The 22,085-nt window shown below is 40.0% G+C and overlaps 2 protein-coding genes and 1 long non-coding RNA gene across 4 annotated transcripts in view; 2 read left to right on the forward strand and 1 right to left on the reverse strand.

Annotated features, from left to right (window-relative positions):
* Window positions 1–4,332, forward strand: part of atp2a3 (ATPase sarcoplasmic/endoplasmic reticulum Ca2+ transporting 3) — a 44,752-nt gene extending 40,420 nt beyond the window's left edge. The window contains exons 16-21 of the mRNA XM_079565835.1: window positions 671–873; window positions 1,082–1,167; window positions 1,662–1,795; window positions 2,194–2,311; window positions 2,447–2,564; window positions 3,137–4,332. Of these exons, the coding sequence (XP_079421961.1) occupies window positions 671–873; window positions 1,082–1,167; window positions 1,662–1,795; window positions 2,194–2,311; window positions 2,447–2,564; window positions 3,137–3,180 (703 nt within the window). The 3' untranslated portion in view covers window positions 3,181–4,332. The remainder of the gene's footprint in view (window positions 1–670; window positions 874–1,081; window positions 1,168–1,661; window positions 1,796–2,193; window positions 2,312–2,446; window positions 2,565–3,136) is intronic.
* LOC306970034 overlaps window positions 1–18,459 on the reverse strand; it is a 224,332-nt gene extending 205,873 nt beyond the window's left edge. Inside the window, exon 1 of the long non-coding RNA XR_013793373.1 lies at window positions 18,341–18,459. This is a non-coding gene — a long non-coding RNA (uncharacterized lncRNA). The remainder of the gene's footprint in view (window positions 1–18,340) is intronic.
* camkk1a (calcium/calmodulin-dependent protein kinase kinase 1, alpha a) overlaps window positions 12,232–22,085 on the forward strand; it is a 56,803-nt gene continuing 46,949 nt past the window's right edge. For both annotated transcript variants that reach the window (XM_079565844.1, XM_079565845.1), the window contains exon 1: window positions 12,232–12,622. The gene's annotated coding sequence lies outside the window, so the exon portion shown is untranslated. The remainder of the gene's footprint in view (window positions 12,623–22,085) is intronic.

Below are 22,085 nucleotides of genomic sequence, written 5' to 3' on the forward strand. Positions count from 1 at the left end.
AGACATTATTTCTAACATCAATGCTGAGGTTTTGTCAGTTCACAACAGAATGATGTTTTTAACATTTTATTGCATGTTCTCGCTTATATTCAGTCTTTGATTGTAAGCATAAATCAATTAAATAGACTTGTAAATACTGAAAGTAATCATGCCACTACTCTGCTTAGTTATTTTTTACTGATATAATGCACTGCAGGACCAAAAAATGTCACTACAAACAAAAGGTCACATGCTCTAATATTTTGGTTGGGCCGTCTTTAGCTTTGATTACAGCACACATTCTCTGTGGCATTGTTTCAATAAGCCTCTTCAATTTCAAAAGATCCAGTGTTGCATTCATTTTTCACCGAGGTCTTGTATTGATGATGGGAGAGTTTGACCACGGCGCAAAGTCTTCTCCAGCGCATCCCAAAGATTATCAATGGGGTTAACATCTGGACTCTGTGGAGGCCAATCCATGTGTGAAAATGGTGGCTCATGCTTCCTAAACCGCTCTTTCACAATGTGAGCCCTATAAATCCTGGCACTGTTATCTTGGATTAATAATTCAAGTTTTAATGAACATTAGCCATAAACCAGATCAAAACATCTGCATTTTGACCGCTGTAGACTCGAGTTGCCTGCCCTCCACCTAAGTATTAAACTACTTATGTTGTATTGTGTCATGCAGCATCTTCCTGACGGCCATTTTGGGTCTTCCTGAGGCACTGATCCCTGTGCAGCTGCTGTGGGTGAACCTGGTGACTGATGGTCTGCCTGCCACTGCTCTGGGCTTCAACCCTCCAGACCTGGACATCATGGACAAACCTCCTCGCAATCCCAAAGAGCCGCTCATCTCTGGCTGGCTCTTTTTCAGATACCTGGCCATTGGAGGTACTCTCTTCATAGCAACAGCTTCTAATTGTGCCTAGTAGTAAGACACAAAGGACGTCTATAAATGTGACTTGATACATGCAATGAATTGTTTTGCTAAGGCAGTTCTCAAGCTACTGGTCAGAGATGTCTACTTAACTAACGTACATGTCTCCAGTCGGGTGTGTTGCTGTGACACTTGCACCAAATGCTTTCGATCTTTTTTCAGGATATGTGGGTCTTGGGACAGTGAGTGCGGCCACGTGGTGGTACCTGTTTGATGAAGAGGGTCCACAAGTGTCCTTTTATCAGCTGGTGAGTGGGCAATACTGTGTAGTTAGCTATGTACTTCTAATCCAATTTGCATTCACTAGGACCCATTTTACACTCAACTAGCTTTTGAGCAACCTGCTGATGTCATGAGGTGATGCTTTTAGTGTGTTTTGATGTTCATACGGCTTTACAAGATTAATTATAAATAGCTGGCAGTTATTGTTTTTAGCTTTATTTAAACTGCTTTTCTTCCTACATGCCAGCAGACCTTATTCCAGTCAATATGAGTTCAGAAATCAGGAGTTATTATCATTATTGCTCATACGTACATGATGATAAAGTGATGGTAAGTTGCCCAAAAGCCCAAATAAAAAAGTGCTGCTTGTTTCTCATTGAGCACACAAATAGAAAAACAAACGGGGGAGAGAGCCAAGTTCCCCAGCTGTTTCCCCATCGGATGTGAGCCCAATCAGGCTGGGTCAAGAACATCCCAGAGTCTAACCACCGTTTGTGTCTGTGTGTGTGTCCTCTTTCAGAGACATTTCATGCAGTGTACGGAGGACAACCCCATGTTTAAGGACATGGACTGTGACGTGTTTGAATCTCGCTACCCGACCACTATGGCTCTGTCTGTGCTGGTCACAATAGAAATGTTCAATGCACTTAACAGGTTCGTCAAGTATTGTGTTTTTGTGGTACTAGCTTTGATTTAGCCAACACTGTATTTAGGGTGGTGAATATAAGCTTTACTGATGTTGAGGTGGGTTGATTGATATCCCAGAGTTTATTTTATCACAAAACTTACACACAATAATAATATGCACAATATTTTTTGCAAGACATTTGTCCAAGAAATGCATGCAAATGGTGGGGGAGTATTAGAGACGATAAATGCAAAATGGCATTTGTGATTTGAGTACTATATGTATGTTCCATAATGAAACAAATACAAAGAAACGCCTGTTCGCATGTAGACAGTTTTCTGATTGGTCTTTTTGAATATGACAAACATAAACTCATTTTGTTTTGGTGAATAAATTGAATACATGTTTTGTCTGACTGCCACAGTCTGTCAGAGAACCAGTCGCTGCTGCGGATGCCTCCCTGGGTCAATATTTGGCTGCTGGGAGCTATCGTCCTGTCCTTGTCACTTCACTTCCTGATCCTGTACGTGGAGCCGCTGCCGGTGAGTGCTGCTCAGTTGGACAGCTGTGCACACTGTGGTGCATCTCTCATCTCAGAGGCGTCCTCTGTCCTCTGCTGAGAAGATGATCCTAGATCAAAGATAAACAAATAATCACTAAGTGTGTCTGTTCCGCAGCTTATCTTTCAGGTGACTCCTCTGCGGTGGTCTCAGTGGATTGTGGTTTTGAAAATATCCATCCCAGTCATTCTCCTGGATGAGGCATTAAAATTTGTGTCCAGGAATCATCTAGAAGGTACATCTATGCTTTAGACGACTACAAACTATTCTTCACACAAAAGTTTGAACAGTTTATTGTCTTCATAAATGTATATGTATATTTAAGGCATATATTACATTTCTTTTCTCTCTCTGCTCCTCTGTATTTCTGATGCAGCCTAAAGTCTGTATCTCCCACTCTGTGGAAAGGTACTTAACTCTTGCTCCTCGTAGTCCTTAGCGTGTGTGGCTGTAGTTTTATAGCTGTAGTTTCCGACACAGTCACATTACATTCGTGTGATAAGCCTGTTGTGTCACCTCACCCACCTCACCTATGTGTAAATGTGGTGTGTGAGTGGTTGGTGATGGCGCAGATTGGCAGACTTGTTTCCGTCAGTCTACTCCAGGGCACCTGTGGCTACAATAGAAGCTAACCACCCATGAGTGTGAAGTGAATGAATAAGGACTGCAGTTGTGTGAAATTTGTCAATATCGGCTTGTTGTTGTTTAAAACCCACTGCACATTAAATGTCATCAGTTTAGTGCCATAGTTTAGTATTATCTCATAAATACTTGTAATATTTATTGCTCTTTTATTTCCATCTGCAGCTGACGAGGAGACAAAATATCGGCGGAGATGGCAGCTGAACTAGATCCTCTCCAACAACACTCCAGCACCTAGAACTCTGCCCTTTAGGACGACTAGACCCTTTTCCCCACTCACTCCTGCATGTCCGACAGACCAACACCCACCACTAGACATGAGCAGGACTTGCACGAGTGAAGAGAGCGCGTGAGTGAATGAGTAAGTGTGCATGACGCATCAATAGGAGAAAACCTGCCTAGCGATCTGCTTTTTAAGATGCTTATTGTTGCTTTGGAGTGTAAATATACACGTGGATATTCAAACAAAACAAAAAAAGATAATGAATGTGGGGATTGTGGGGGGGGGGGGGGGGGGCGGGGGAGAGAAGAAGTGGCGTGGCGAGGCTGGCCACAGGGTCGCACTAGCAAAAGAAGAAAGTGGACTGCGTGAGAACACCTGCATCTTCAGGACAGGACTTCACCCACGCTGTGTTGGCAGTGACTTATGAGCACAACAGCTCCTCGTTCACCCCTCTGTGTCCACACTCGAACCACTCACTCACTCCTGTTTGTTTTTAGATTTAGTTTCGTGGCTTACCTCTCTATCTCTTCGGTTTGTGGAGGCAGCTTTTGTCCTTGCGTTGGGCTAGTCGTGTGGAGATTGTAGATATTTTTCAGGTGTGAATAGCTTTACACTGCTGCTGCTTGGCCGCCCTCTCTGGCTCATCGATGGAACTGAGGTTGATTGGATAAAGATATAGTTGAAATGTGAAATGTGAGAAGATCAGCTGGTCCCTTCAGGCCCCACTTTAGAGTCCATCCGCTGCTGCACTGCCGCTTCAATTTGGCTCGCCACAAAACACAGCGAATATAATTGTTTAAATTTTAATGTGTTTTTTGCCTCAGTAAAATATTCATCTATTTATGTGCGTCACTTTGTGTCAGTTATTGTAAAGATTGCACTAAACTGTATCTGAATGATTGGCTTTTTGAGGCTTTAAATTACCAAATATTAAAAGTGCCAACTGCTTGATTTTTGTTTTGTTTTTTTACATTGAACTTCCATGCCTTATACAGCTCACTGCACGGCCACGTAAACATGTGGTAAAATGAATGTGTTCCCCTCCCTCTCCCTGATGCACAGGCATTTGTTCATACAATTGAAATATTGTGGAAATGTTCATTTTGAGAGCTCAGTTCATGTTCTGTGGCGAGATGTATGGGGATCCTTGGCGGTACGTGTTCACTTATCAGGGGGTACTTGGGATTATTTCAGATTAAAAAAGAAGTATTAGGAAAGCCCATTTCTGTTTTGTCTTGCAAGGTTTCATTTTCGCATCAATTAACTTAATACTGATAAATCTGAGGTTAGTTGACACATTTCTAGATTATTGGCAACACAGTCGAGTTCGGAATACTCAGAATATAAATGAAAGACTTTAGAGATACAGCTGTGCTCAAAAGTTTACATACCCTGGCAGAACTTTTTGACTATTTTTCAAAGAATGTGAAAGATAACACACTTTTTTTCACTCATAGTTAGCATTTGTGGTGAAACAACGGAGTTTGCTCTTTTTAAATCATAATGGAAAAAGAAAGCACCAAAAGTGACCCTGATTAAAAGTTTATGATCAAGAGGAATAGGCCGCTTTACTTTTAGATTATGTACAGAACTTTCTCCAAAAGCTGTCATTGATGCGAAAGGGGGAAATACACAGAACGAGAGTGTGTAAACTTTGGATCAGGGTCATTTTGGTACTTTCTTTTTTCATTATTTGATAAAAAGCAAACTGAAATGGCTTCACACGACCACTAACTATGAGTGGAAAAAAAACTTGTGAGACAAAAACGGTTGAGACCCATTGTTCTATAGACTCAGTCAGTACAAAAAGTACTGTTAAACAAGTCACATTTATTCGTTTATATTTATAGAGATGATTAAGGAAAAGTAAAATTGCGTTTGGCTGTTGGCTTTATCAGGTCGGTTGCACTTGACAGATGTTTACTCCAGATGCGCTTCCTGCCACATTCAGTCACTGGTTTGGGTAATGTGGATAAGTGGTTTCCCCAGTGACACAACAGTAATGGCTTTGATCAAGATTTCAACTTAGAAACTGCTGTTGTCGCACGTTATTGGAAAAAACAATTTATTAACACCAATTAAAACATATGAGCAATAATAGCAGCTTTCCTCATGTCTAATTTATTGACATTGCCTGTGCATTTTCCTGCCATTGACATTCCCCTTTTAACGGTGTTAGAAAGCCTGTTTGCTGTGCACTTTGGCTGCTTCCTCAGCTCCTCTCAGTGCTTTACAACCCCCCTTGGGTCTTACTGTTTTAATACAATGATAATTAATAATATACATGATTATATGACTGAAGGAACCACCATATTGGGGCATAAATTGTGTGTGTTAAGTCTTAATCCCGGTTTGTTGGCTCTGGAGCTCGGTGAGACGGGGCAGGCTCATACTCCAGCTCTTCGCCCCTGGGTTCTTTCTTTGCTTCACAATAAGGTGCTTTATAGATCGATATATAATGTATATTTATGTGTCTATAGCGCTAGTAATTTTTTATTTGTAGAATATTTAATGGGGCAATATGTAAATTGGTGACTTTTATGGCTTCCATATTACATGTAAACGCATGACGTGGCATGACAAAATTTTAAGAAAAACCCACCACTAAAGACTTGAATGTAACAATGTGCATTTGCTGATCATTGTCATTCTTCCACTAGGGATCACTGGCTAATTCAGATGTTCATATCATTTTTATCGTCACTAAGTTGTTGCCTGTTATTAACTACAAGGAAATGATTTGACGATTGATGTATAAACTATTTATTTTGGAAAAAGTGCAAACAAATGTGTAGATGGCGTTTGAGAGAGCAGTATCTGTCCCTGACCCTGGTCTCCATTGCCCTTTAACATGCTGTAAATTACTACTGATCTGTTCCATCGAGACATTTGTTACTGTAATAATAACCTAGACAGTATGTAATATTAGATTTTTTTCATTTCACACCATTGGACATAACTACACCAGAACAGCAAGAATCCTTTTTACATTTTCTTTGAGCACATGGTTTGTAGAATCTGACTTGTTTTGTTGACTTTTCTCTTCTGTGTTTGGTTTTTACAGTTGCTGGGGTACTACGTTTTTATCATAGGGGAAGAGTACAAACGTGATTAGAATAGGGAAGAGTCCTGCTTATGGTAACTACAGTCTTAAGATAACGATGGTTTTGCGGTGTACTATAAAAGGCTGTGAGGATGTTCCTGTGTCCGGTTTACACTGAGCACGAAGCAGTGAGGAATTATGGGATATGAAGTTTAATAACTGTACTTTGAAGGGCTTGGTGAGGATACAGGCTTTAGAGATCCTTGACAATCCACAGGGTCTTAGAAATATGAATACGCTTTAGACTAAATTGTAACGATCCATTAATACAAGGCACTGAATTGGCCTCATGTAACTAAAGCCCTTTATCATTGTTTCCGTAACCATTGTCTCTAGAGCCTCTGTTCCACCACTGACAATTCAAGGATCTCTGTATCTGCCTTGTTAATATGAAATGTGGACACATATTTTATAAATGACAAAGTCAAAGATGTGGAAATAAAGATTCTTTATCTTGTTATTTATTCAGAGCTGTGTATTTTTTTGTATGTTCCCTTGATGACATTGATCTCACTACAGAGTACATTATATTTATGAGTGATTTTGAGCTGAATTATCTGAGAAAGAAAATTGCATGATGGGTAAGATTCTACTGTATCTCTACATACAGCGACAATGTTTATTGAATATTGTTTTAAGACAACAGCTAGGATGTAAACGCTTTTATTCACTGATCACTGTATCACATTCTACAATTAACATAAAAAACATCACCCGCATATGTAAATATAAAGCTTGTAAATGCTCCAGATACTCGCAAATCTGAATTTGCTGAAGATGCCATCAAAATTTAAAGTGCATATGACACATTAGACACAATTTTTGCTGAAACATAATTAACACAATTATATGTAAGATTTTTCTAAAGATTGTACCCAGTTTTCTTTAGTTTGGCCATTTTTGTGATGTTTATAGTTCCTCTTCCTTATTGGACACTGACAGGAAGTGACATAGATGAAGGCAAACAGTTGTAACTGTTGCCGTGCCGACCATGTTGTGTCAATGGGAAATGAGTCAAACTGCTCTGGGACTTTGCCTTTATCTATGTCACTTCCTGTCAGCAGCTAAAGAATTCGAATACAGATAACTTTTCTGCCCAACACTTCTTAATTAAAATTCACTGAATTAAAATGATAATTATGCAACTGATGAACTTGCAACTGATGTTATCCATCTAAATAAGTCATATTTTCAAAAGCATTACAGTAGTAACTCATGCCCCTAGAGGCCATAAGTGCCACTGCAGGTGTCGTAGCATGTTCTGTTTTTTCACTCATTTATTGTCCGTGAGAGTAAATACTAGGCTGACAGAAGTAAGAGAGGGATATTGTACATCCAAATACACAATGAAGATCATTTTTTTTCACTCAAACTTGGCTGTAAATACTGTTTAAGTGATGCTAGCCTGCACTTAGCTTTGCCCGTTAGCCTGTTAGCTTCTTCTTCGTGATTCTCTTGGTGTGTATTGAGGCCTCCGACCCATAGGCAGCGAAGTTGCAATTGTGGTTTACTGGCCAGAGAGACCAGGGGGAGATGAAAGACCCTCCAACCATCCCATTAACACTTGTATTACCCCCAGAGGGACTACGGAAAGGATTTATTAAGGTAAACAAGTTACTTAGTGCTGCTTTAAAACCTGTCATATGCACTTTAAACCTGAGAGTATCATGTTGAATCTTATATAAAAGTAATGTGAGGCAGGATTATTTAGCCTATAGCACATTTCTTACAGAAGTGCCGTTCAATACGCTTCACAGACGGAGAGAAAATGAGAAATTACAATATATTTATAATTTTTCTTTCTCCATTTTTTGGGGGGGGTTGGTCTTTTGTGAGTTCCCCCAGAGTTCATTCCAAAATAAGAAATAGACACTAAACTGATTTGGCCGAAAAGGCTCATTAGAGTAAAATGGTTTCCAGCCAAAATAGCAATCCACCAGAGTTTGACCAGTGTTACTATCAATTCTTGGAAACATTTGCTTTGACAAAATGTTTTCTCAAATCCCTTCAGTTTTTTATAGGCCTGGCCACCAGAGGGAGCAATTTCGTCATTTTTTACAACGACTTTCTCTCACTACCGTTCATGCAGACTTCATTAACCCCCAATTTTCTTCTAGACAAAGCAGCACAGGCACAAATAGAAAATCGCAGTCTTCCATTATGCCAATCATTATGAATCTGAGCAAGTCTAGAGCCACTCGAGAGACGGACGCACATCCTTTGGGGGTGGTTGTTCCTGGCAAAGGTGCTCAAACAAGGGCGTCTCATTAGTGGCTGTGTGCCGCGTGTATTTCCATCGCGCGCGGGCCCAGGAGGGGGCGTAAAAAGAGGACCTCAGCATGACGTGCGTCCCACTGAAACAGCAGCGCAGGTAACACAGCAGCACCTGACCTGACGCAGCGTCCTCGGCCCGGGTAATGAGAGGAGACAACTGTGGAGGGACTTCATTGGCTTCTTTGTGGCTTTAAAAAAAGTGGTATTTGTCCAAACTAAGACACATTCTTGCACAAAAGCAGCAGCGTCGTTCGTTCAATCATAAACAAAAGAAACAAAAGCAAGATAAAACATAATAATAATAGAAGTTTGGAATAAAGTTGATATACACAGTAAACACGAGATTGTCATTGCAGCCCTTGTTTTGCTAAAGTCCTACAAGCATAAGTTGGTCTAAAAGGCTAATAAAAAAGGTAGACAAAAGAGACAACATTATTTTAAACACTGAATATTTATTTATATACAACAGACAATAAATGTTATTCTCAGACCACCATGGAAAACAAACTATATTTAAAGTTAGGCCTGTGCATTTGAGTGGTCATTGAAGGCACAGACCTGAGATGTAATTTGAGTCATGTTCACCTTTTGAAAGATGCTACATTACTGCACAACAAATACTTTACATTTCCTCTGAATAAAGAATTCTCAGACTTTCAGGTAGATCAATAAGCAGAGAGATGATACAGCTAATCTATATTGTCTATAATTTATATAATGTTTCAGAAAATTCATTCTCCAGGGCCACGGTTGGTGACTGGCTCCCCACAAGTTGGAAAAGTGGGTGGCGACACAAAATAGTGTAAAGGTGTTACGTTTGCTCCCAGTAACCGGAAAAACTCTGGCAAATTCTTCATTTCATATTTCATTTTCATATATATTTCATGAAGATTGATGAAACTGTAAACTCCTTGGGAAATCCCATGGAGAACGTCATGTTTAGATTCACATCGAGGCAGGTAGTACTCACTGACATTAGCATTACTGTTCTGAGATTACATGTTTTACCCGCTGAATCTCTCACCTTTTCAACCTTTCACTTCTACTTGAGTAATATTCACAGGCGGGTAGTACTCAGTTACAAGAAATTGTACTTCTCAGGGTAGCTTTATCATATCTTTTTTTTTACTTCTACTTAAGTCAAATTCTATGTATCTTTACTCTTACTTGAGTAAAAATAATATATATATGTAATATTTAAGTGACAAATGCTTCATGTAGATCATAAATACATGTAAATCGTGTCACGTGCCGTGTTCTTTAGAATTAATTAGATTTTCTGTATTTTAGAAGAAGTAGTAGAAGAAGTTTTTCTGTATTTTCATGCCATTTTCTTGGAATTTTCTTTGGAAACATTACAAATTCCACATGATTTTATGTTTTGTTTCACACAATTTATGGCCGCGTCATTGAAAGTAAGTCAGACTTTACGTTACTCGGTTACTCACAGTACTCAAGTAACATTTTCTCCAAGTACTTTTTTTTTACTTTTACTTGAGTAACCGTTTGGGTCACTACTTTTTACTTCTACTTGAGACAATTATTTCAAAGCAACGTTTCTCTTACTTGAGTAAATACTTTGGCTACTCACCTCTGGTATGTTATTTTGAAGTAACAGTGAGTACGTAATGTAAGTGACAAAAGCTTCATGTGACAATTAACATTCTTATGTCTTATCTTAAGCGTTATTTATGATATGTCATTTTACTGGTTATGCTTTGGAAGGTTTCAAATCTTCAGGCTAACAATAAAACATTAATCAGTCTTTTACACTCAGTTGCTCAGTACTTAAGTAGTTAGGACTTTTAACCTGAGTAATATTGGGTCAATACTTTTTTACTTCTACTTTTACTTCTAAAGCAGTTTTTCCCAACCTGTTGCTCACTCTGTTAAAAATGTGTCAGGATGCTCGAAGTATAAATTAATGCATTAAAGTGACACTCTGGAAGTCTAAATGTTTTACAAATTTAGCAAAATGTGTAAAATCGTCCAGCTGGTCCTGCAATTTTATGTAAAGTAAGTATGTAATAAATATGTTTTTTGGAAAGACCCTCCTTCCTGGATCTCAGCAACCAATCTCTAGTCCAGCAGCCTCCTGCGTCGACCAATGATACGAGCTTTACCTGTGAAACCAGCCTGTCAGGTCCAATCAGGAGGGAGGGGGAGGAGCTTGATCATTTACTTTTAAGAAATTCTGTTCCTGCTCTCCTCATTTTTCAAACTAAGAAGCGCTTTCTGGTAAAAGAGAGGAGGAATTTGATTGTTTACTTTCAGATTTCCCTCTATCTCTCCTCACTCTGCAAACTTACAGACTATCACTTTAAAGGGAATGTGGCACAAAAAAGCTGGGAACCACTGCTCTAAAGTAATTTTACTCTTCCTTGAGTGAATGTTTTGGCTCCTCTGCCCACCTCTGAATTCACATGACATCACTGAAACTGAGCTTTAATCTATTTCTAACCGTCCATACGTCTTGCAGATAAGCATGTGCGTTTTGTGTTTCTTAAGGGTCAGTTCTGAATCTCACCCCAGACATACAAGGCAGTGCTGTGGCTTAAGGCTGTATGACTCACAGGAAAACCACAGCACACACTTAACCACCTGCAAGGATGTGCACCTGTCAAGTGACCTCCAGACAAAAAAAGCATTGGTGTAGATTGAGTTTGTTTCTTTAGGCCCAAACTGTTGCCAAGACACTAAATGAACTCACTGTGAACTTCAGCCATAAAGCTTCAAAAGGAAAAGTGCTTCCCTCCTGAAAAGCTACTACAGAACACGGCCACATTTAGATGACCCATTCCTAGTTGCATAACAGCAGGTTACACGCTTTTGGTGAGTCAAACAAAGCAAGAGTGGTACATTTGGGAAGTAAAAAGTGGGAGTTTTCGGTTCAATGGAGTTATGAAATATGTTTTTGAGAGGATGAATCTGTGGGACATACATGCACTGAGACAACCAAAAATAAAGAATAGGCATGTTGCATAAGATAATCTGGTTACATTTTCTTTGTCTTGGGGTGTAGCTTGTGGCTTGTTATTGATTTTTAGGATTAGCCACAAATATCTGTAGACTCTAAGTATTATATTGAAGAAGTTTGAAAAGCGAAAATTACACAGACAGTTTTACTCGATAACCCCTTAAGAAACATTTTAAAAGGAAACACTCCCAGCAGTCCTTACTATCGTGGCTAAAGAAATGTGGTCATGAATAATTTGCAGTTGCATGTAGTAATAAAGCAATTAAAACAGCATCCATAAGAAGATGGGAAATAGTGCTGCAGACAGGACAGGTGCAGATTTGAGCTTTTACTACATAAAACGTGTGCAGTAAGCAAAACAGCGTCCAACGAGACACCCACAACATTTTAAGTATTGGCAATAATAATGGATTTGTTGTTTTCAGAAGCTCATCTGAAATAGAACAGAACAATAACACGTAGCTGCCACTAGAGGCGCCATTTGATTGTGTCGTTTAGGCAAATTTTAATGGGAGAAAATATATCCAATATTGTCATTCAAACAAATTTGTGTTTGTGTTTTGCATAATTATTTTTCAAGGGAAATTTTCCAGGCGTGTCTCCTAAACAAGCGCCGCTCTAATGGTGCCGTGTCATTGGTCGCAGTTGGGGAAGGCGGATCTTAGGACCGGGTTCATTTCAGTCGAATTAGAAAACTTGGGCTCGTGTGTGTGCGGTGTGTCACTGTGAGAGGGCAGTGTGTGTTTGTTGTCTGCCTGGCGTTGCTCTCGCGGTGCACATTGCAGTGCTGCTGCTGCAACAATAGGCAGCTGTGGTGTAGCCCACTGTACTTGGTCCGCCTCGCGCACCACACCGGGCTGCACGCACAGCACTGGGGCTGGGGCTACACTGGTCGTGTTTTCCGGAAGAAAGCCGGTGGACCATGGGACTTGAGCCTGTTCAGCCGCTGACTGCGGGATACACGCAGGGCGAGCCCGTGTGAAGCGCCCAGCTGACAGTCGGTACAGCAGGCACTGCGTCTAACGGGGCAACCCCCCTGGATCCGCCGCGGGAAGGACCCACCGCACGCGTTTGGTAAGTCAAACTTTATGATTAAAATCTGCTTATGAAGAGTTGCTGTTCAGTGATCACCAAGTCAGTACTATTGTAGCCAACTGCAGGCACGTGCGTTATGATGTGTATTCTTCTCTCAGACCCTGAACACTGTGTGCACTTATTGTCTACACTTAACCCAGCTGAAACTCGCTCATGCAGCCTGTATGAAAGTGGGTTGTAGTAGCAGACAGCAGTGAGCAGTCATAAAAGCCACTTGTCACATCTCCGCATCAGTTGAATAATGGACCCGTGTGGGCTCAGCGCCTGCTCCTCTGGGGAAGGAGGGGTCTTATTTTTAAACAGCATTCAGTCCAGGCCAGGGATCTGACAGGTTTCCAATCGCACATTAGCATTTCAGTCTCTCTGCATCCACAATCAGCTCTCCAGCACATGGCATGTAAACCAATTCCCAAAGTAAAGGTGAAGACTGGCTTGTCTGGTTTTTACATCTCAGTAATGTATATGTGGAAACAGCTGAGCAAATGTTTACTTTCTGTGCAAAATACATTACTGGAGTGTCCTGTGAACTTGATTCCCCATGAATGTGCAGCTCCTTTTATAGAGTGACTTTAGTGTCATGCTTAATGATTAACAGGACAGGCCACAGTCATACAGTTAATTAGCGCCTAAGGATAATAATGTGTTGGGATGTGGGTTGGGGCTGGCCCTTGTCAGTGGATGTGCTCAATTTGTTCAGCTGCTCTGAAAACAGCCACGGAGAAAGATTGTTTTCTTTTCCTTTTACAGTTTTACTTTACAACAACTGTTCAGTACTTACAACATGTTTGTATTTTGAAATGCAGCAAATCTTTGTGACTTTAATATTTTATGTCTCTGATGTGATCCTCTCTGTCGACTGCTCGTGTATGAAAACAGGGGCGGCGTATTTTGCCCATAACATGTCAACAGTGGTATTTTGCATTGCACAGTTTACAAAGCAGAAACAGCTTTGAAGTGCAGTCCATGCATGTTCCTTGTGTCCCCTTTGGTGCTGATGTCTGTAAAAACGTCCCAAGCCTTTCCCCAGGCTCCAGTCATTACAACATCAATTTAGAAAACATGATGTGTTTGTTTTTTTGCCAATTTACAATATAAAAGACTTTCTCACTACAGTCTGCTGGATCTGTTGCCTAAACTTCTACTTCAACATTTACCAAGTCAGTGGTGCTTTGAAGTCTGTGCCTGCTACACACACCGAACAGGCTTCCCACTATGATTGCTACGTTCTTGTCTATCTATTAGAAGAATCCACAATAACCTCTAGCTCTTTGTCTGTTAGCCGTCACTGGTTTATGGAAGGAATAGCCCCTCAGTGTCAGTGATTGGAAAGCAGTTGGACGGACATTACATTTGAGTCTTTTCTTCTTCCCATGTCATTCTCCGCCGGCTGAATGGTCCTGTAATGGTCCTGTTATAGCTAATCACATACATTCAAAGTATCTACTGCAAGACCAGTCCATTTCTAGAATATCTGTGGTGCACTGTGGCTTCAACAATAGTCTTTGCTCCCCTCCAGTCCTCACTTACATGTCCAAAGTACAAGTTTTGGGGGGGATTGTGAGGATTAGCATAAAGCCGCAGTGCAGTGCCCAAAGACCCATCTCCTGGTTTATGGTCAAGCACCTTCCTATTGCTATGTTGTTCTCCCTATTGAGTATGTTTTGGGTTTCTGAGGATTGAATGTCAGAACCAGAGCCGCTTATCTTTGATGCCAATGGACAGTATCAAAGAGAAGTGCAGCCACTGAATAGGGATGATTTAAAATGGGTCAGACTGGAGTAAGCACTATTTCCCTTCAAAGATGCAAGACTTCTTTTGCATCTCAAGTGTTCAGACGTTTAGCTCCGTCGCTGCCTGTGCACTGAGCTCTGCGTCTACGGTCTGGGAGCCTTTGATGCTACAGTTGAGAATGACTCTTGGCTCGTGTGTTCTGTCACAAAGCTTAACTGTTGGTGCCGTGTCCTCCCACAGCTTCGGATGCAACTTCTGTTCCTGGAAACTCTTAGAATGTGTTTGTGGATCCGCAGTCAAGGGAAAGAAAACTCTTCTTAGACACAGATGTACTGAATACTATAGGGAAGGGCGACACAATAGAAAACAAATTATGATCTGGTCCCTGTGAGGATCTTTATTTTGTAGACATTGTCACATCGATTTTCAGTGCATTTTGGATTTATGTAGCTCAAATACAGACACTTCTTTGAGTGTGTGACTTTCAAAAGAAGAAGAAGATTGCTTTACGGGGTGCGTGGGGGATTGCAGGGGGGGGGGGGGGGGGGGGCAGAGCTGTGCCTGGTCAGAGGGTCAGGTCATAGATGATTTTATTTGAGCAATGATAAAGATAAAGAAAGTTAAAGATCATCCAATATGACTGAGAAAAGACTACAGGTGTATTAAAACCACTCCAATTCCAGTCTATTTGTTTGAAAAAATACTTATTAGCAATTGTTTTCATGTTTTTATACATTTGTGGGGGGGATCTGATCTTGATCAAAGTAAACCGGGATATAAATTTCTTTGCCATTTCACCGACCCTAATTGACTTCATATACAACTTGAATTGTCTCAGAATTGTCTCTCTAAATTGTGCAATCTTAAAGGGGCTAGATGCAAGTTAGCCATTTTATACTCACTACTGCCACCTCAGGTCATACATGTAACTGCACCTTCTATATTAAGCTCGTGCATGACGGCACTTCGGACCCGAATTAACACCTTTTTGAGTGGCAGTTGTGGTGAATAGGTCTGGGCTCATTCTACACATTAGGACATTGTTGGAACATGTAGGGGGAGGAAAATACATAATGTTGACAACTTTACACTCTGTATAGTCCCTTTTTAAATACACATAATGAGGAATAATAGTCCAGTGCGAGTCTTGTGTCAACTAAAAGAGATTAATTCCTTTCCAAAAGAAGCATGTGGCAAGTAGACTCACTATTGATGGCATACTTTATTTTCTCAGGATTTCTACAGTACAATTGGTTGAGGCTAAGTACACAGGTAGTGGACACGATGTGAAATAATAATCCAGTGAGAGTCTTATGTCACCTAAAACGAGATTATTATAATCCTTTTCCTAAGGTACGGTACATGCAGTCACCACCATTTCATGCATTAATTACAGTGTGATTTCCCAACAAGCAGCATTGTTTTAAAGGTCAGGTGTAATTATTTGGCTGTTTTTTTTTGTACATTTAATATTGTAACATTGCTCTTAAGTAAATATGTTTGCCTTATTACTCACCATTGAGCATAACCTGTGCAGGACAGTCTGAGAGCAGCTGTCTGATGGAGACTGGTACTTTATCAAACTGTTATTTGTAAAAATCTGTAAGAAATTAATTAAAATGTTTTTGTCCATTTCAACCTAAATAATAAAACTGCTGAATTGGAGTCCTCCAGGAGAACACTTTTAGCCAAGAAACATTTTTGTGAATGCCAAAAATGTAAGAATGTGTCCAGAATGAGACCCATTATTATTTGCAACAACTATTGTCAGCGTTTTCATCAAATAAAGCCTAAAGAATAATATATGTAACTATGCATGATTAGCTTTTAGTTCTTTAGCATCATTAACGCCACATGATGCATTAGTTTAGTGTTCATCTCATTAATTCTGAGCACGGGCAGGATGCGCTGTGGAGTCCTCAGAGCTTTGAACTGACCTCATCTGCCTGCAGTGTATCCTCCCAGCTCACGCACACATCACACTTCCTTGACTGTAAGAGCGAACGTTGCCAATTAGTTTGACTACATTATGTTTGCTAATAGCATTGATGGGTTTCTGGTTCATCAATAGACCTTGACAAGTTAGACACTAATTATCTGTGCAATTGTTCATCTATTTTTATTAATAGCTTATCTTTTAGATGGATGCCTTTGGTACTGAAAATAATATTTGTCGGAACAACAAGTACCATCTATCACATATTTCATTCTTATCAGCTGAAAATGTATTTAAAACCATCAACTAGACCCGGCTTACTTAGTTTTTCCTTGAATACGATGCTATAAACTCATATCATCTCCAGTGCATGAGCCGCTCGGTGAAGCCAGCGACATTTAATGCCTTCCCATCCTGTCCAAAAACCCTTCACCAAACCCACTGTTCCTCCTTGGCCACTTGAAACACTGGGCTCCTGTGGGCTTAGACAGCTGGAGCTCTGCCTCATTATCAGGTTAGCCTTCTCTCCGCTGAGCCGCGGCCAAAACACAGCTTTTGTAACACAGTTTAGACATTAAGAGAAATACACAAAAACATTAGATTTGTTAAAGCTGGGATGTTTGAAAACTATGAATGTGATGAGGGCAGTAACACTTGTGTGGATATTGTCCTCTTTTAGCCGCACTGTTTGAAGGATGGGTCAAATGCAGGAGGACAGTCAGGATCAGAGACTTGTATCCAGATCTTGGCCGAGGTTCAGGTTTTGCATATACTGTATATTCTATGTTTAGGATGATGGGAAAACAGAACGCCCAGACAGAAAAGGGTTCTGTAAATCTAGCCCTGTGCTGTGAGTTAAACACGTCAGCCTCTCCATAACGTGTTTATAAGAGCTATAAAGCCACACAGCATAACATTTCAGCCAATAGATAGTTTAATATACAAGCATACAGACGTTTGTATTGTTGAAATATACCTTTAAAATTGACCAAACAAACATGACCGGCTCACCTTTCCTAAGTCTTGACTGTCTCCAGCTCGTCTCCATGGAGATGTCGACTAAAGGCAGCCAAATGTGTGATTTAAATGGGTTATTTCCTCATCCAAATCCATTCTTTAATCAACCAACTGCAAATATAGCGTTTTCTGTGTCGAGCTGGCCATTTGGAGCATGTTTTGTGTTGCTGCAGTATAATACAAACACGCATTGTAAGACTAGGGCTGGGTACCGTTATTTTTTTTTCTGATAGCATTACTTAAACGATACTTCGTTTACAATACCTACGGTGATACATGAACTGAATATTACCTACGTACTAAAATATTTGTCATGTAGATCCATAAAACAGAATAATAATGTTAGTTTATTCCATAAAATTACAATTTATTTGAAATTTGTGTCATTTATTTGAGCTGAAACAAATAATTTCCTTTACATCTTAACCCCCACTTTAACCGAGTGCATTTTCTCCAGTTCAGCTTTACCCAAATCTAAAATTTTCTTGACTGGAGAGTTTTAAACCAGTGCCTCATTTGAAAGCTAAGACCTACAAAACTGACGCAAACGGATCTTTTTCCTCGTGTTGTTGTCAAACTGGAGAAAATGGTTCAGTGTGATCCTTCAATTTAGCACTCTTTCAAGACCCTAATGTACAAAAATGTTCAATGGCTTTGGGGTCATTTTGATTAGCCATTGGAGCCTGCAGCCAAAATGACCCGAAGACCACACAAGGGTTAAGTTCATGCTGTCCCTGGAACAGCAGGCGTCAAAACATACCTGCTTTCCATACTTCCGATACCAGTAGTACCTAAACTCTTATTCCGATACCATCTTGGTATCATTTAACGGTACCTGCCCACATTGAAGGCACATTGAATTATGTGTAGAATCTTAAACCTTCAATTTTATTCTAAACTTACATGATTCCACAATTTAAAGAGGCTAGATGCAAGTTGGCCATTTTATACCCACTACTGCCACTTCAGGCCATACGTGTAACTGCACCTTCTATATTAGGCTCATGCATGACGGCAATTCAGACCCGAAGTAACAACTTTTTGAGTGACAGTGCAGGATCTTAGAGACAGTTGTGGTGAACAGGTCTGAGCTCATTCTACACATTAGGACATGGCTGGAACATGTAGGGGGAGGAAAATGCATAATCTGAACATTTTTATAGACTAAACTAAACTATAGTGATTATTTTTGCTAACATTGCGTTGAACCTCATGTTGTTTTTGATTTAGGTGCATGAAAGAAATCGGCTTTAGTTAAAAACCTGTGATCTTTGCAGGGATTGGATCAATTCTTCTACAAAATGGCACAAATCACGGCTCACTGGCTTTCCTCATGTTGTTTCAGTGGATGGGTGGATGTGCATTAACAGATGGAGGATTCTGTGTGTACACTGGACCGCTGAGACTCAACGGCAGCATGTTTCCTGACGATGCATATAGTTATTGACCGAGATGCTGCTGTGTGGCGCACAAAGACGAGCGCTGTGCTGCAGGTCAATGTAAAATTCATTCGGTGCTGGTCAGAAGGAATATTTTTCAGCATTACAGATATGTGCGGTATCTTTTCGAAAACTAATTGTACGTTTTCTGATTAACTTGCAAGCTGCTATTGGAGACTGTTGGCAGAACTATCTCCCACTGTCATCTTTCACAATAGCTGCTTGCTTTGTTGTCCTGGTTACATAAATGCGCTTAATTTGTCGGAAAAGCCCTCGCTTTCATCACTTCTCTTTAAGTTTGTGCACAGCAGTTCCCTTTATGGTAATTAGCTGTTCATCCCTTTGAGTCTCTTTTGATATCCTCCGCTCTTGATTGATGTTGAATTTAACTCTAACTTTGCGCTGGTGAGGCCAAAAGCAACGTGTAGCGCAAGCAGATGCGGAAATCCCCCGATATTTCCTTTCTTTCATAATGTTTTTTGTAACTATATTGCAACGGGGATCAAAAAGCAGAACCTGGCATGGGTCAGCGGACACAAACAACAAACCGCAGAGAAGTATTTTAAGGTATGAACAAAGCCTGTCAAAAAAAAATTCAGTTGAAGTCGAGTCGACCTCAACGTGTCTCTTCTGGCCCAGGCATCAAAATTTCTCTTTGTAGCCTGCACTGTGCGAATGAGAGAAGTTAACACTGCGGCTCACATTTTCTTCTGAAGTACTCAAGCATTTGGCTCAGACTCTTTATAGACACATCAAACCAAAGCAAGGTGTTTTCTGTATCACACATGTGTATGTTTTAGTTCAGGGGAAATTCTCCATTGAATTGACACCTCAAGGCCTTTGATTAAATGTGTCCTCGTCTGGAAATCATTAGGGCTGTCACTCCTCCTTTAATAGTTATTTATTATGATTTTAGCATATGTTTTTTGCCAAATGAGATGAGTAATCTTATTATTTGGGCTACACTGTCCTTAACCCTTTTATAGGGCACTCACTGTAATACTTAGAAATAAATAATTTCAACTTAAGAGTGTTATTGGGTGATATAGCACAAGTTTATTTCTGTTGATATGTGGAAGCTCCGCACACGCGAGAAGGCGACAGGTAAAAGAATAGATTACTTAACTTGAAAAAAAGCTCCCACACACTGTCTCACTCTTTTACTTGGCTTTTATTGCAGCAATGTTTCAAAACGTTGCTGCAATAAAAGCCAAGTAAAAGAGTGAGACAGTGTGCGGAAGCTATTTTTCAAGTGTTGTAACATTTTTCAAAATTTTTCATTATCATGCAGAAAATCAATGTGAGCGAAGTTACCATATTTGGTTCCTTGCCCGAAACTGGTAAAAGTAAAAGTACTTTCATGCCTCGGGGGTGCTGGTATTCAGGAGATGTTGTGTTTTGTGTTATTGATGTTTGAATGATCACACCTGTCATAGACAAGAGCTTTTGTAATGTGACCTTCAATATTGTTTGCCTAAAAGAGTCACCTTCAATATTGTTTGCCTAAAAATGTTTACTAAAAATACCCTTTGGCAACATCAAAATATAGTCCTAGGGTTTATTGGTTCTTTTGTCAAGAATATACTGTAAGACAAAACTAATTAACTTTAGGTTTAAGTTCAAATATGGTGCCTTCCTTTTTCATGCTATAATTTCACTTATTTCACTACTTCCTCCAAAACCAACACATATGTCATCACTTAGCACAATTACTCAGCAATACAATGTGTGAGTGTCATCAACTTGCCATGGTTAGTTTTCAAGTTATGTAAAGAAATATACCATGAATTTAGCCAGACTTGGGTCTTTTTCAGACTTCAAAGAAACTGCTGATTGTTCAAATGCCACAGCAATGGGATCTTTAATGTAGGGTAAAGTGTGCAGAAACTACCTTGAAGAATAACATGAGCGTTAACATTAGAGAGAAGGAAAATAAATCTGCTAAACTAATCAACCATCACATTCATTTTGTTTACATCAACCGGGTTAACAAGGAGATATGATTGTCTATATTAGATATTATAATCAAAATGCAAAATTACTGCTAATAAGATTTCACCTTCAGTTTAATTGCAATTAATTGGGCAGCCGTATTCCCCACTATTACTGTATCAGGTGTCTCTTTGTGTAACAGTAGAGCCGGTAGTATTCAGCCCCAGCTCTAAACACGCGTGAAGTGCAGTAACATGAGTAATGTCGCACTTTGTTCAGGTGGATAGAGTTGTTAGTCTGAGTCATGGCAGAGCTGCTGGGCTAAACACTTGCTCCGTCTGTGATATCAGTGCGACGCTGGCAGCCGTATTCCCCCCCGTGACCTTTCCTCAAAGTCACTTTTCAGCTCCTTGTGCGACGATAGAACTTTGTTTGTCTTTACAGCCTACTTTTTTAAACCACATGTGCGTGTTTCCAAAAGATAAGAGCTCAGCGAATTAACATTTAGTTTATGGGGCTCGAAGAGAGAGATTAGCTGTGTAAAGTCATAACTTAGCCAGCAAAAGCCCAACAATTGGCCACATTAGTACCAAACTTTGAAGGTTATAAGACTCTGAGGTGAGCTGTAATCGGTCTACGTAACACCTTTAGGGATTAGGAAAGGCACAAGCACGTGTAGACCTGATGTGTTAAAAAATTGTTTTGGAAAAGATTGAAGCATTGCGTATGTGCTTTCTGCCAAAGGTTTTGCAATTTTTTTGTTGTTAGTAGCTTTGATGCTGCCAACTGTTATACTAGAATAAATAGCACAGAATGATATTTACATGGACATTCTGTAGCGTAACCATCCGACTGTCTCTCAGACATGTTGAAGTTGAATGTATCCTCAATGCGAGAGTCACGTCGGTCTCATCCAGCTGTGTGCCCTCGTCCTGATCAAAGCTTTATACAGTAAAAGTGACGAGGACGATAGACATGACTGAGATTTAAAGGTCACTCAGTATTTCTCTCATGGGAGCAGATAGATGGTTTCTCATTTTCAGCAGCAGCAGATTAATCCTGCTCCTGCTTTGTCCCTACAGAGTGTTTGTTGTTCGAGCATGATGCTGAGGGAAATGATTCAAAGCAATGGCCTATTTCGCTTTGTATAATTTCCAAATGCTCTGTGTGGACTTGTCTTTTTAATATTATATGAAGTGAGTTATAAAGGGGAAAAATACCTAAAATACACTGAGTTTTTCTTGGTTTTAGATGGGAAGGCTGTCACAAAAAGACATCAGTTTGTGTTCAGGGTCAGCCTTTCACAACGCGTTCATGTAAAATCTTGATCAAGTTTATTCAGGTCATCACTGAAATTGAGACATTTTACACATATTTGATTCTCAGC

This window comes from Gobius niger (assembly GCF_951799975.1).
Source record: "Gobius niger genome assembly, chromosome: 11".
Taxonomy (NCBI): domain Eukaryota; kingdom Metazoa; phylum Chordata; class Actinopteri; order Gobiiformes; family Gobiidae; genus Gobius; species Gobius niger.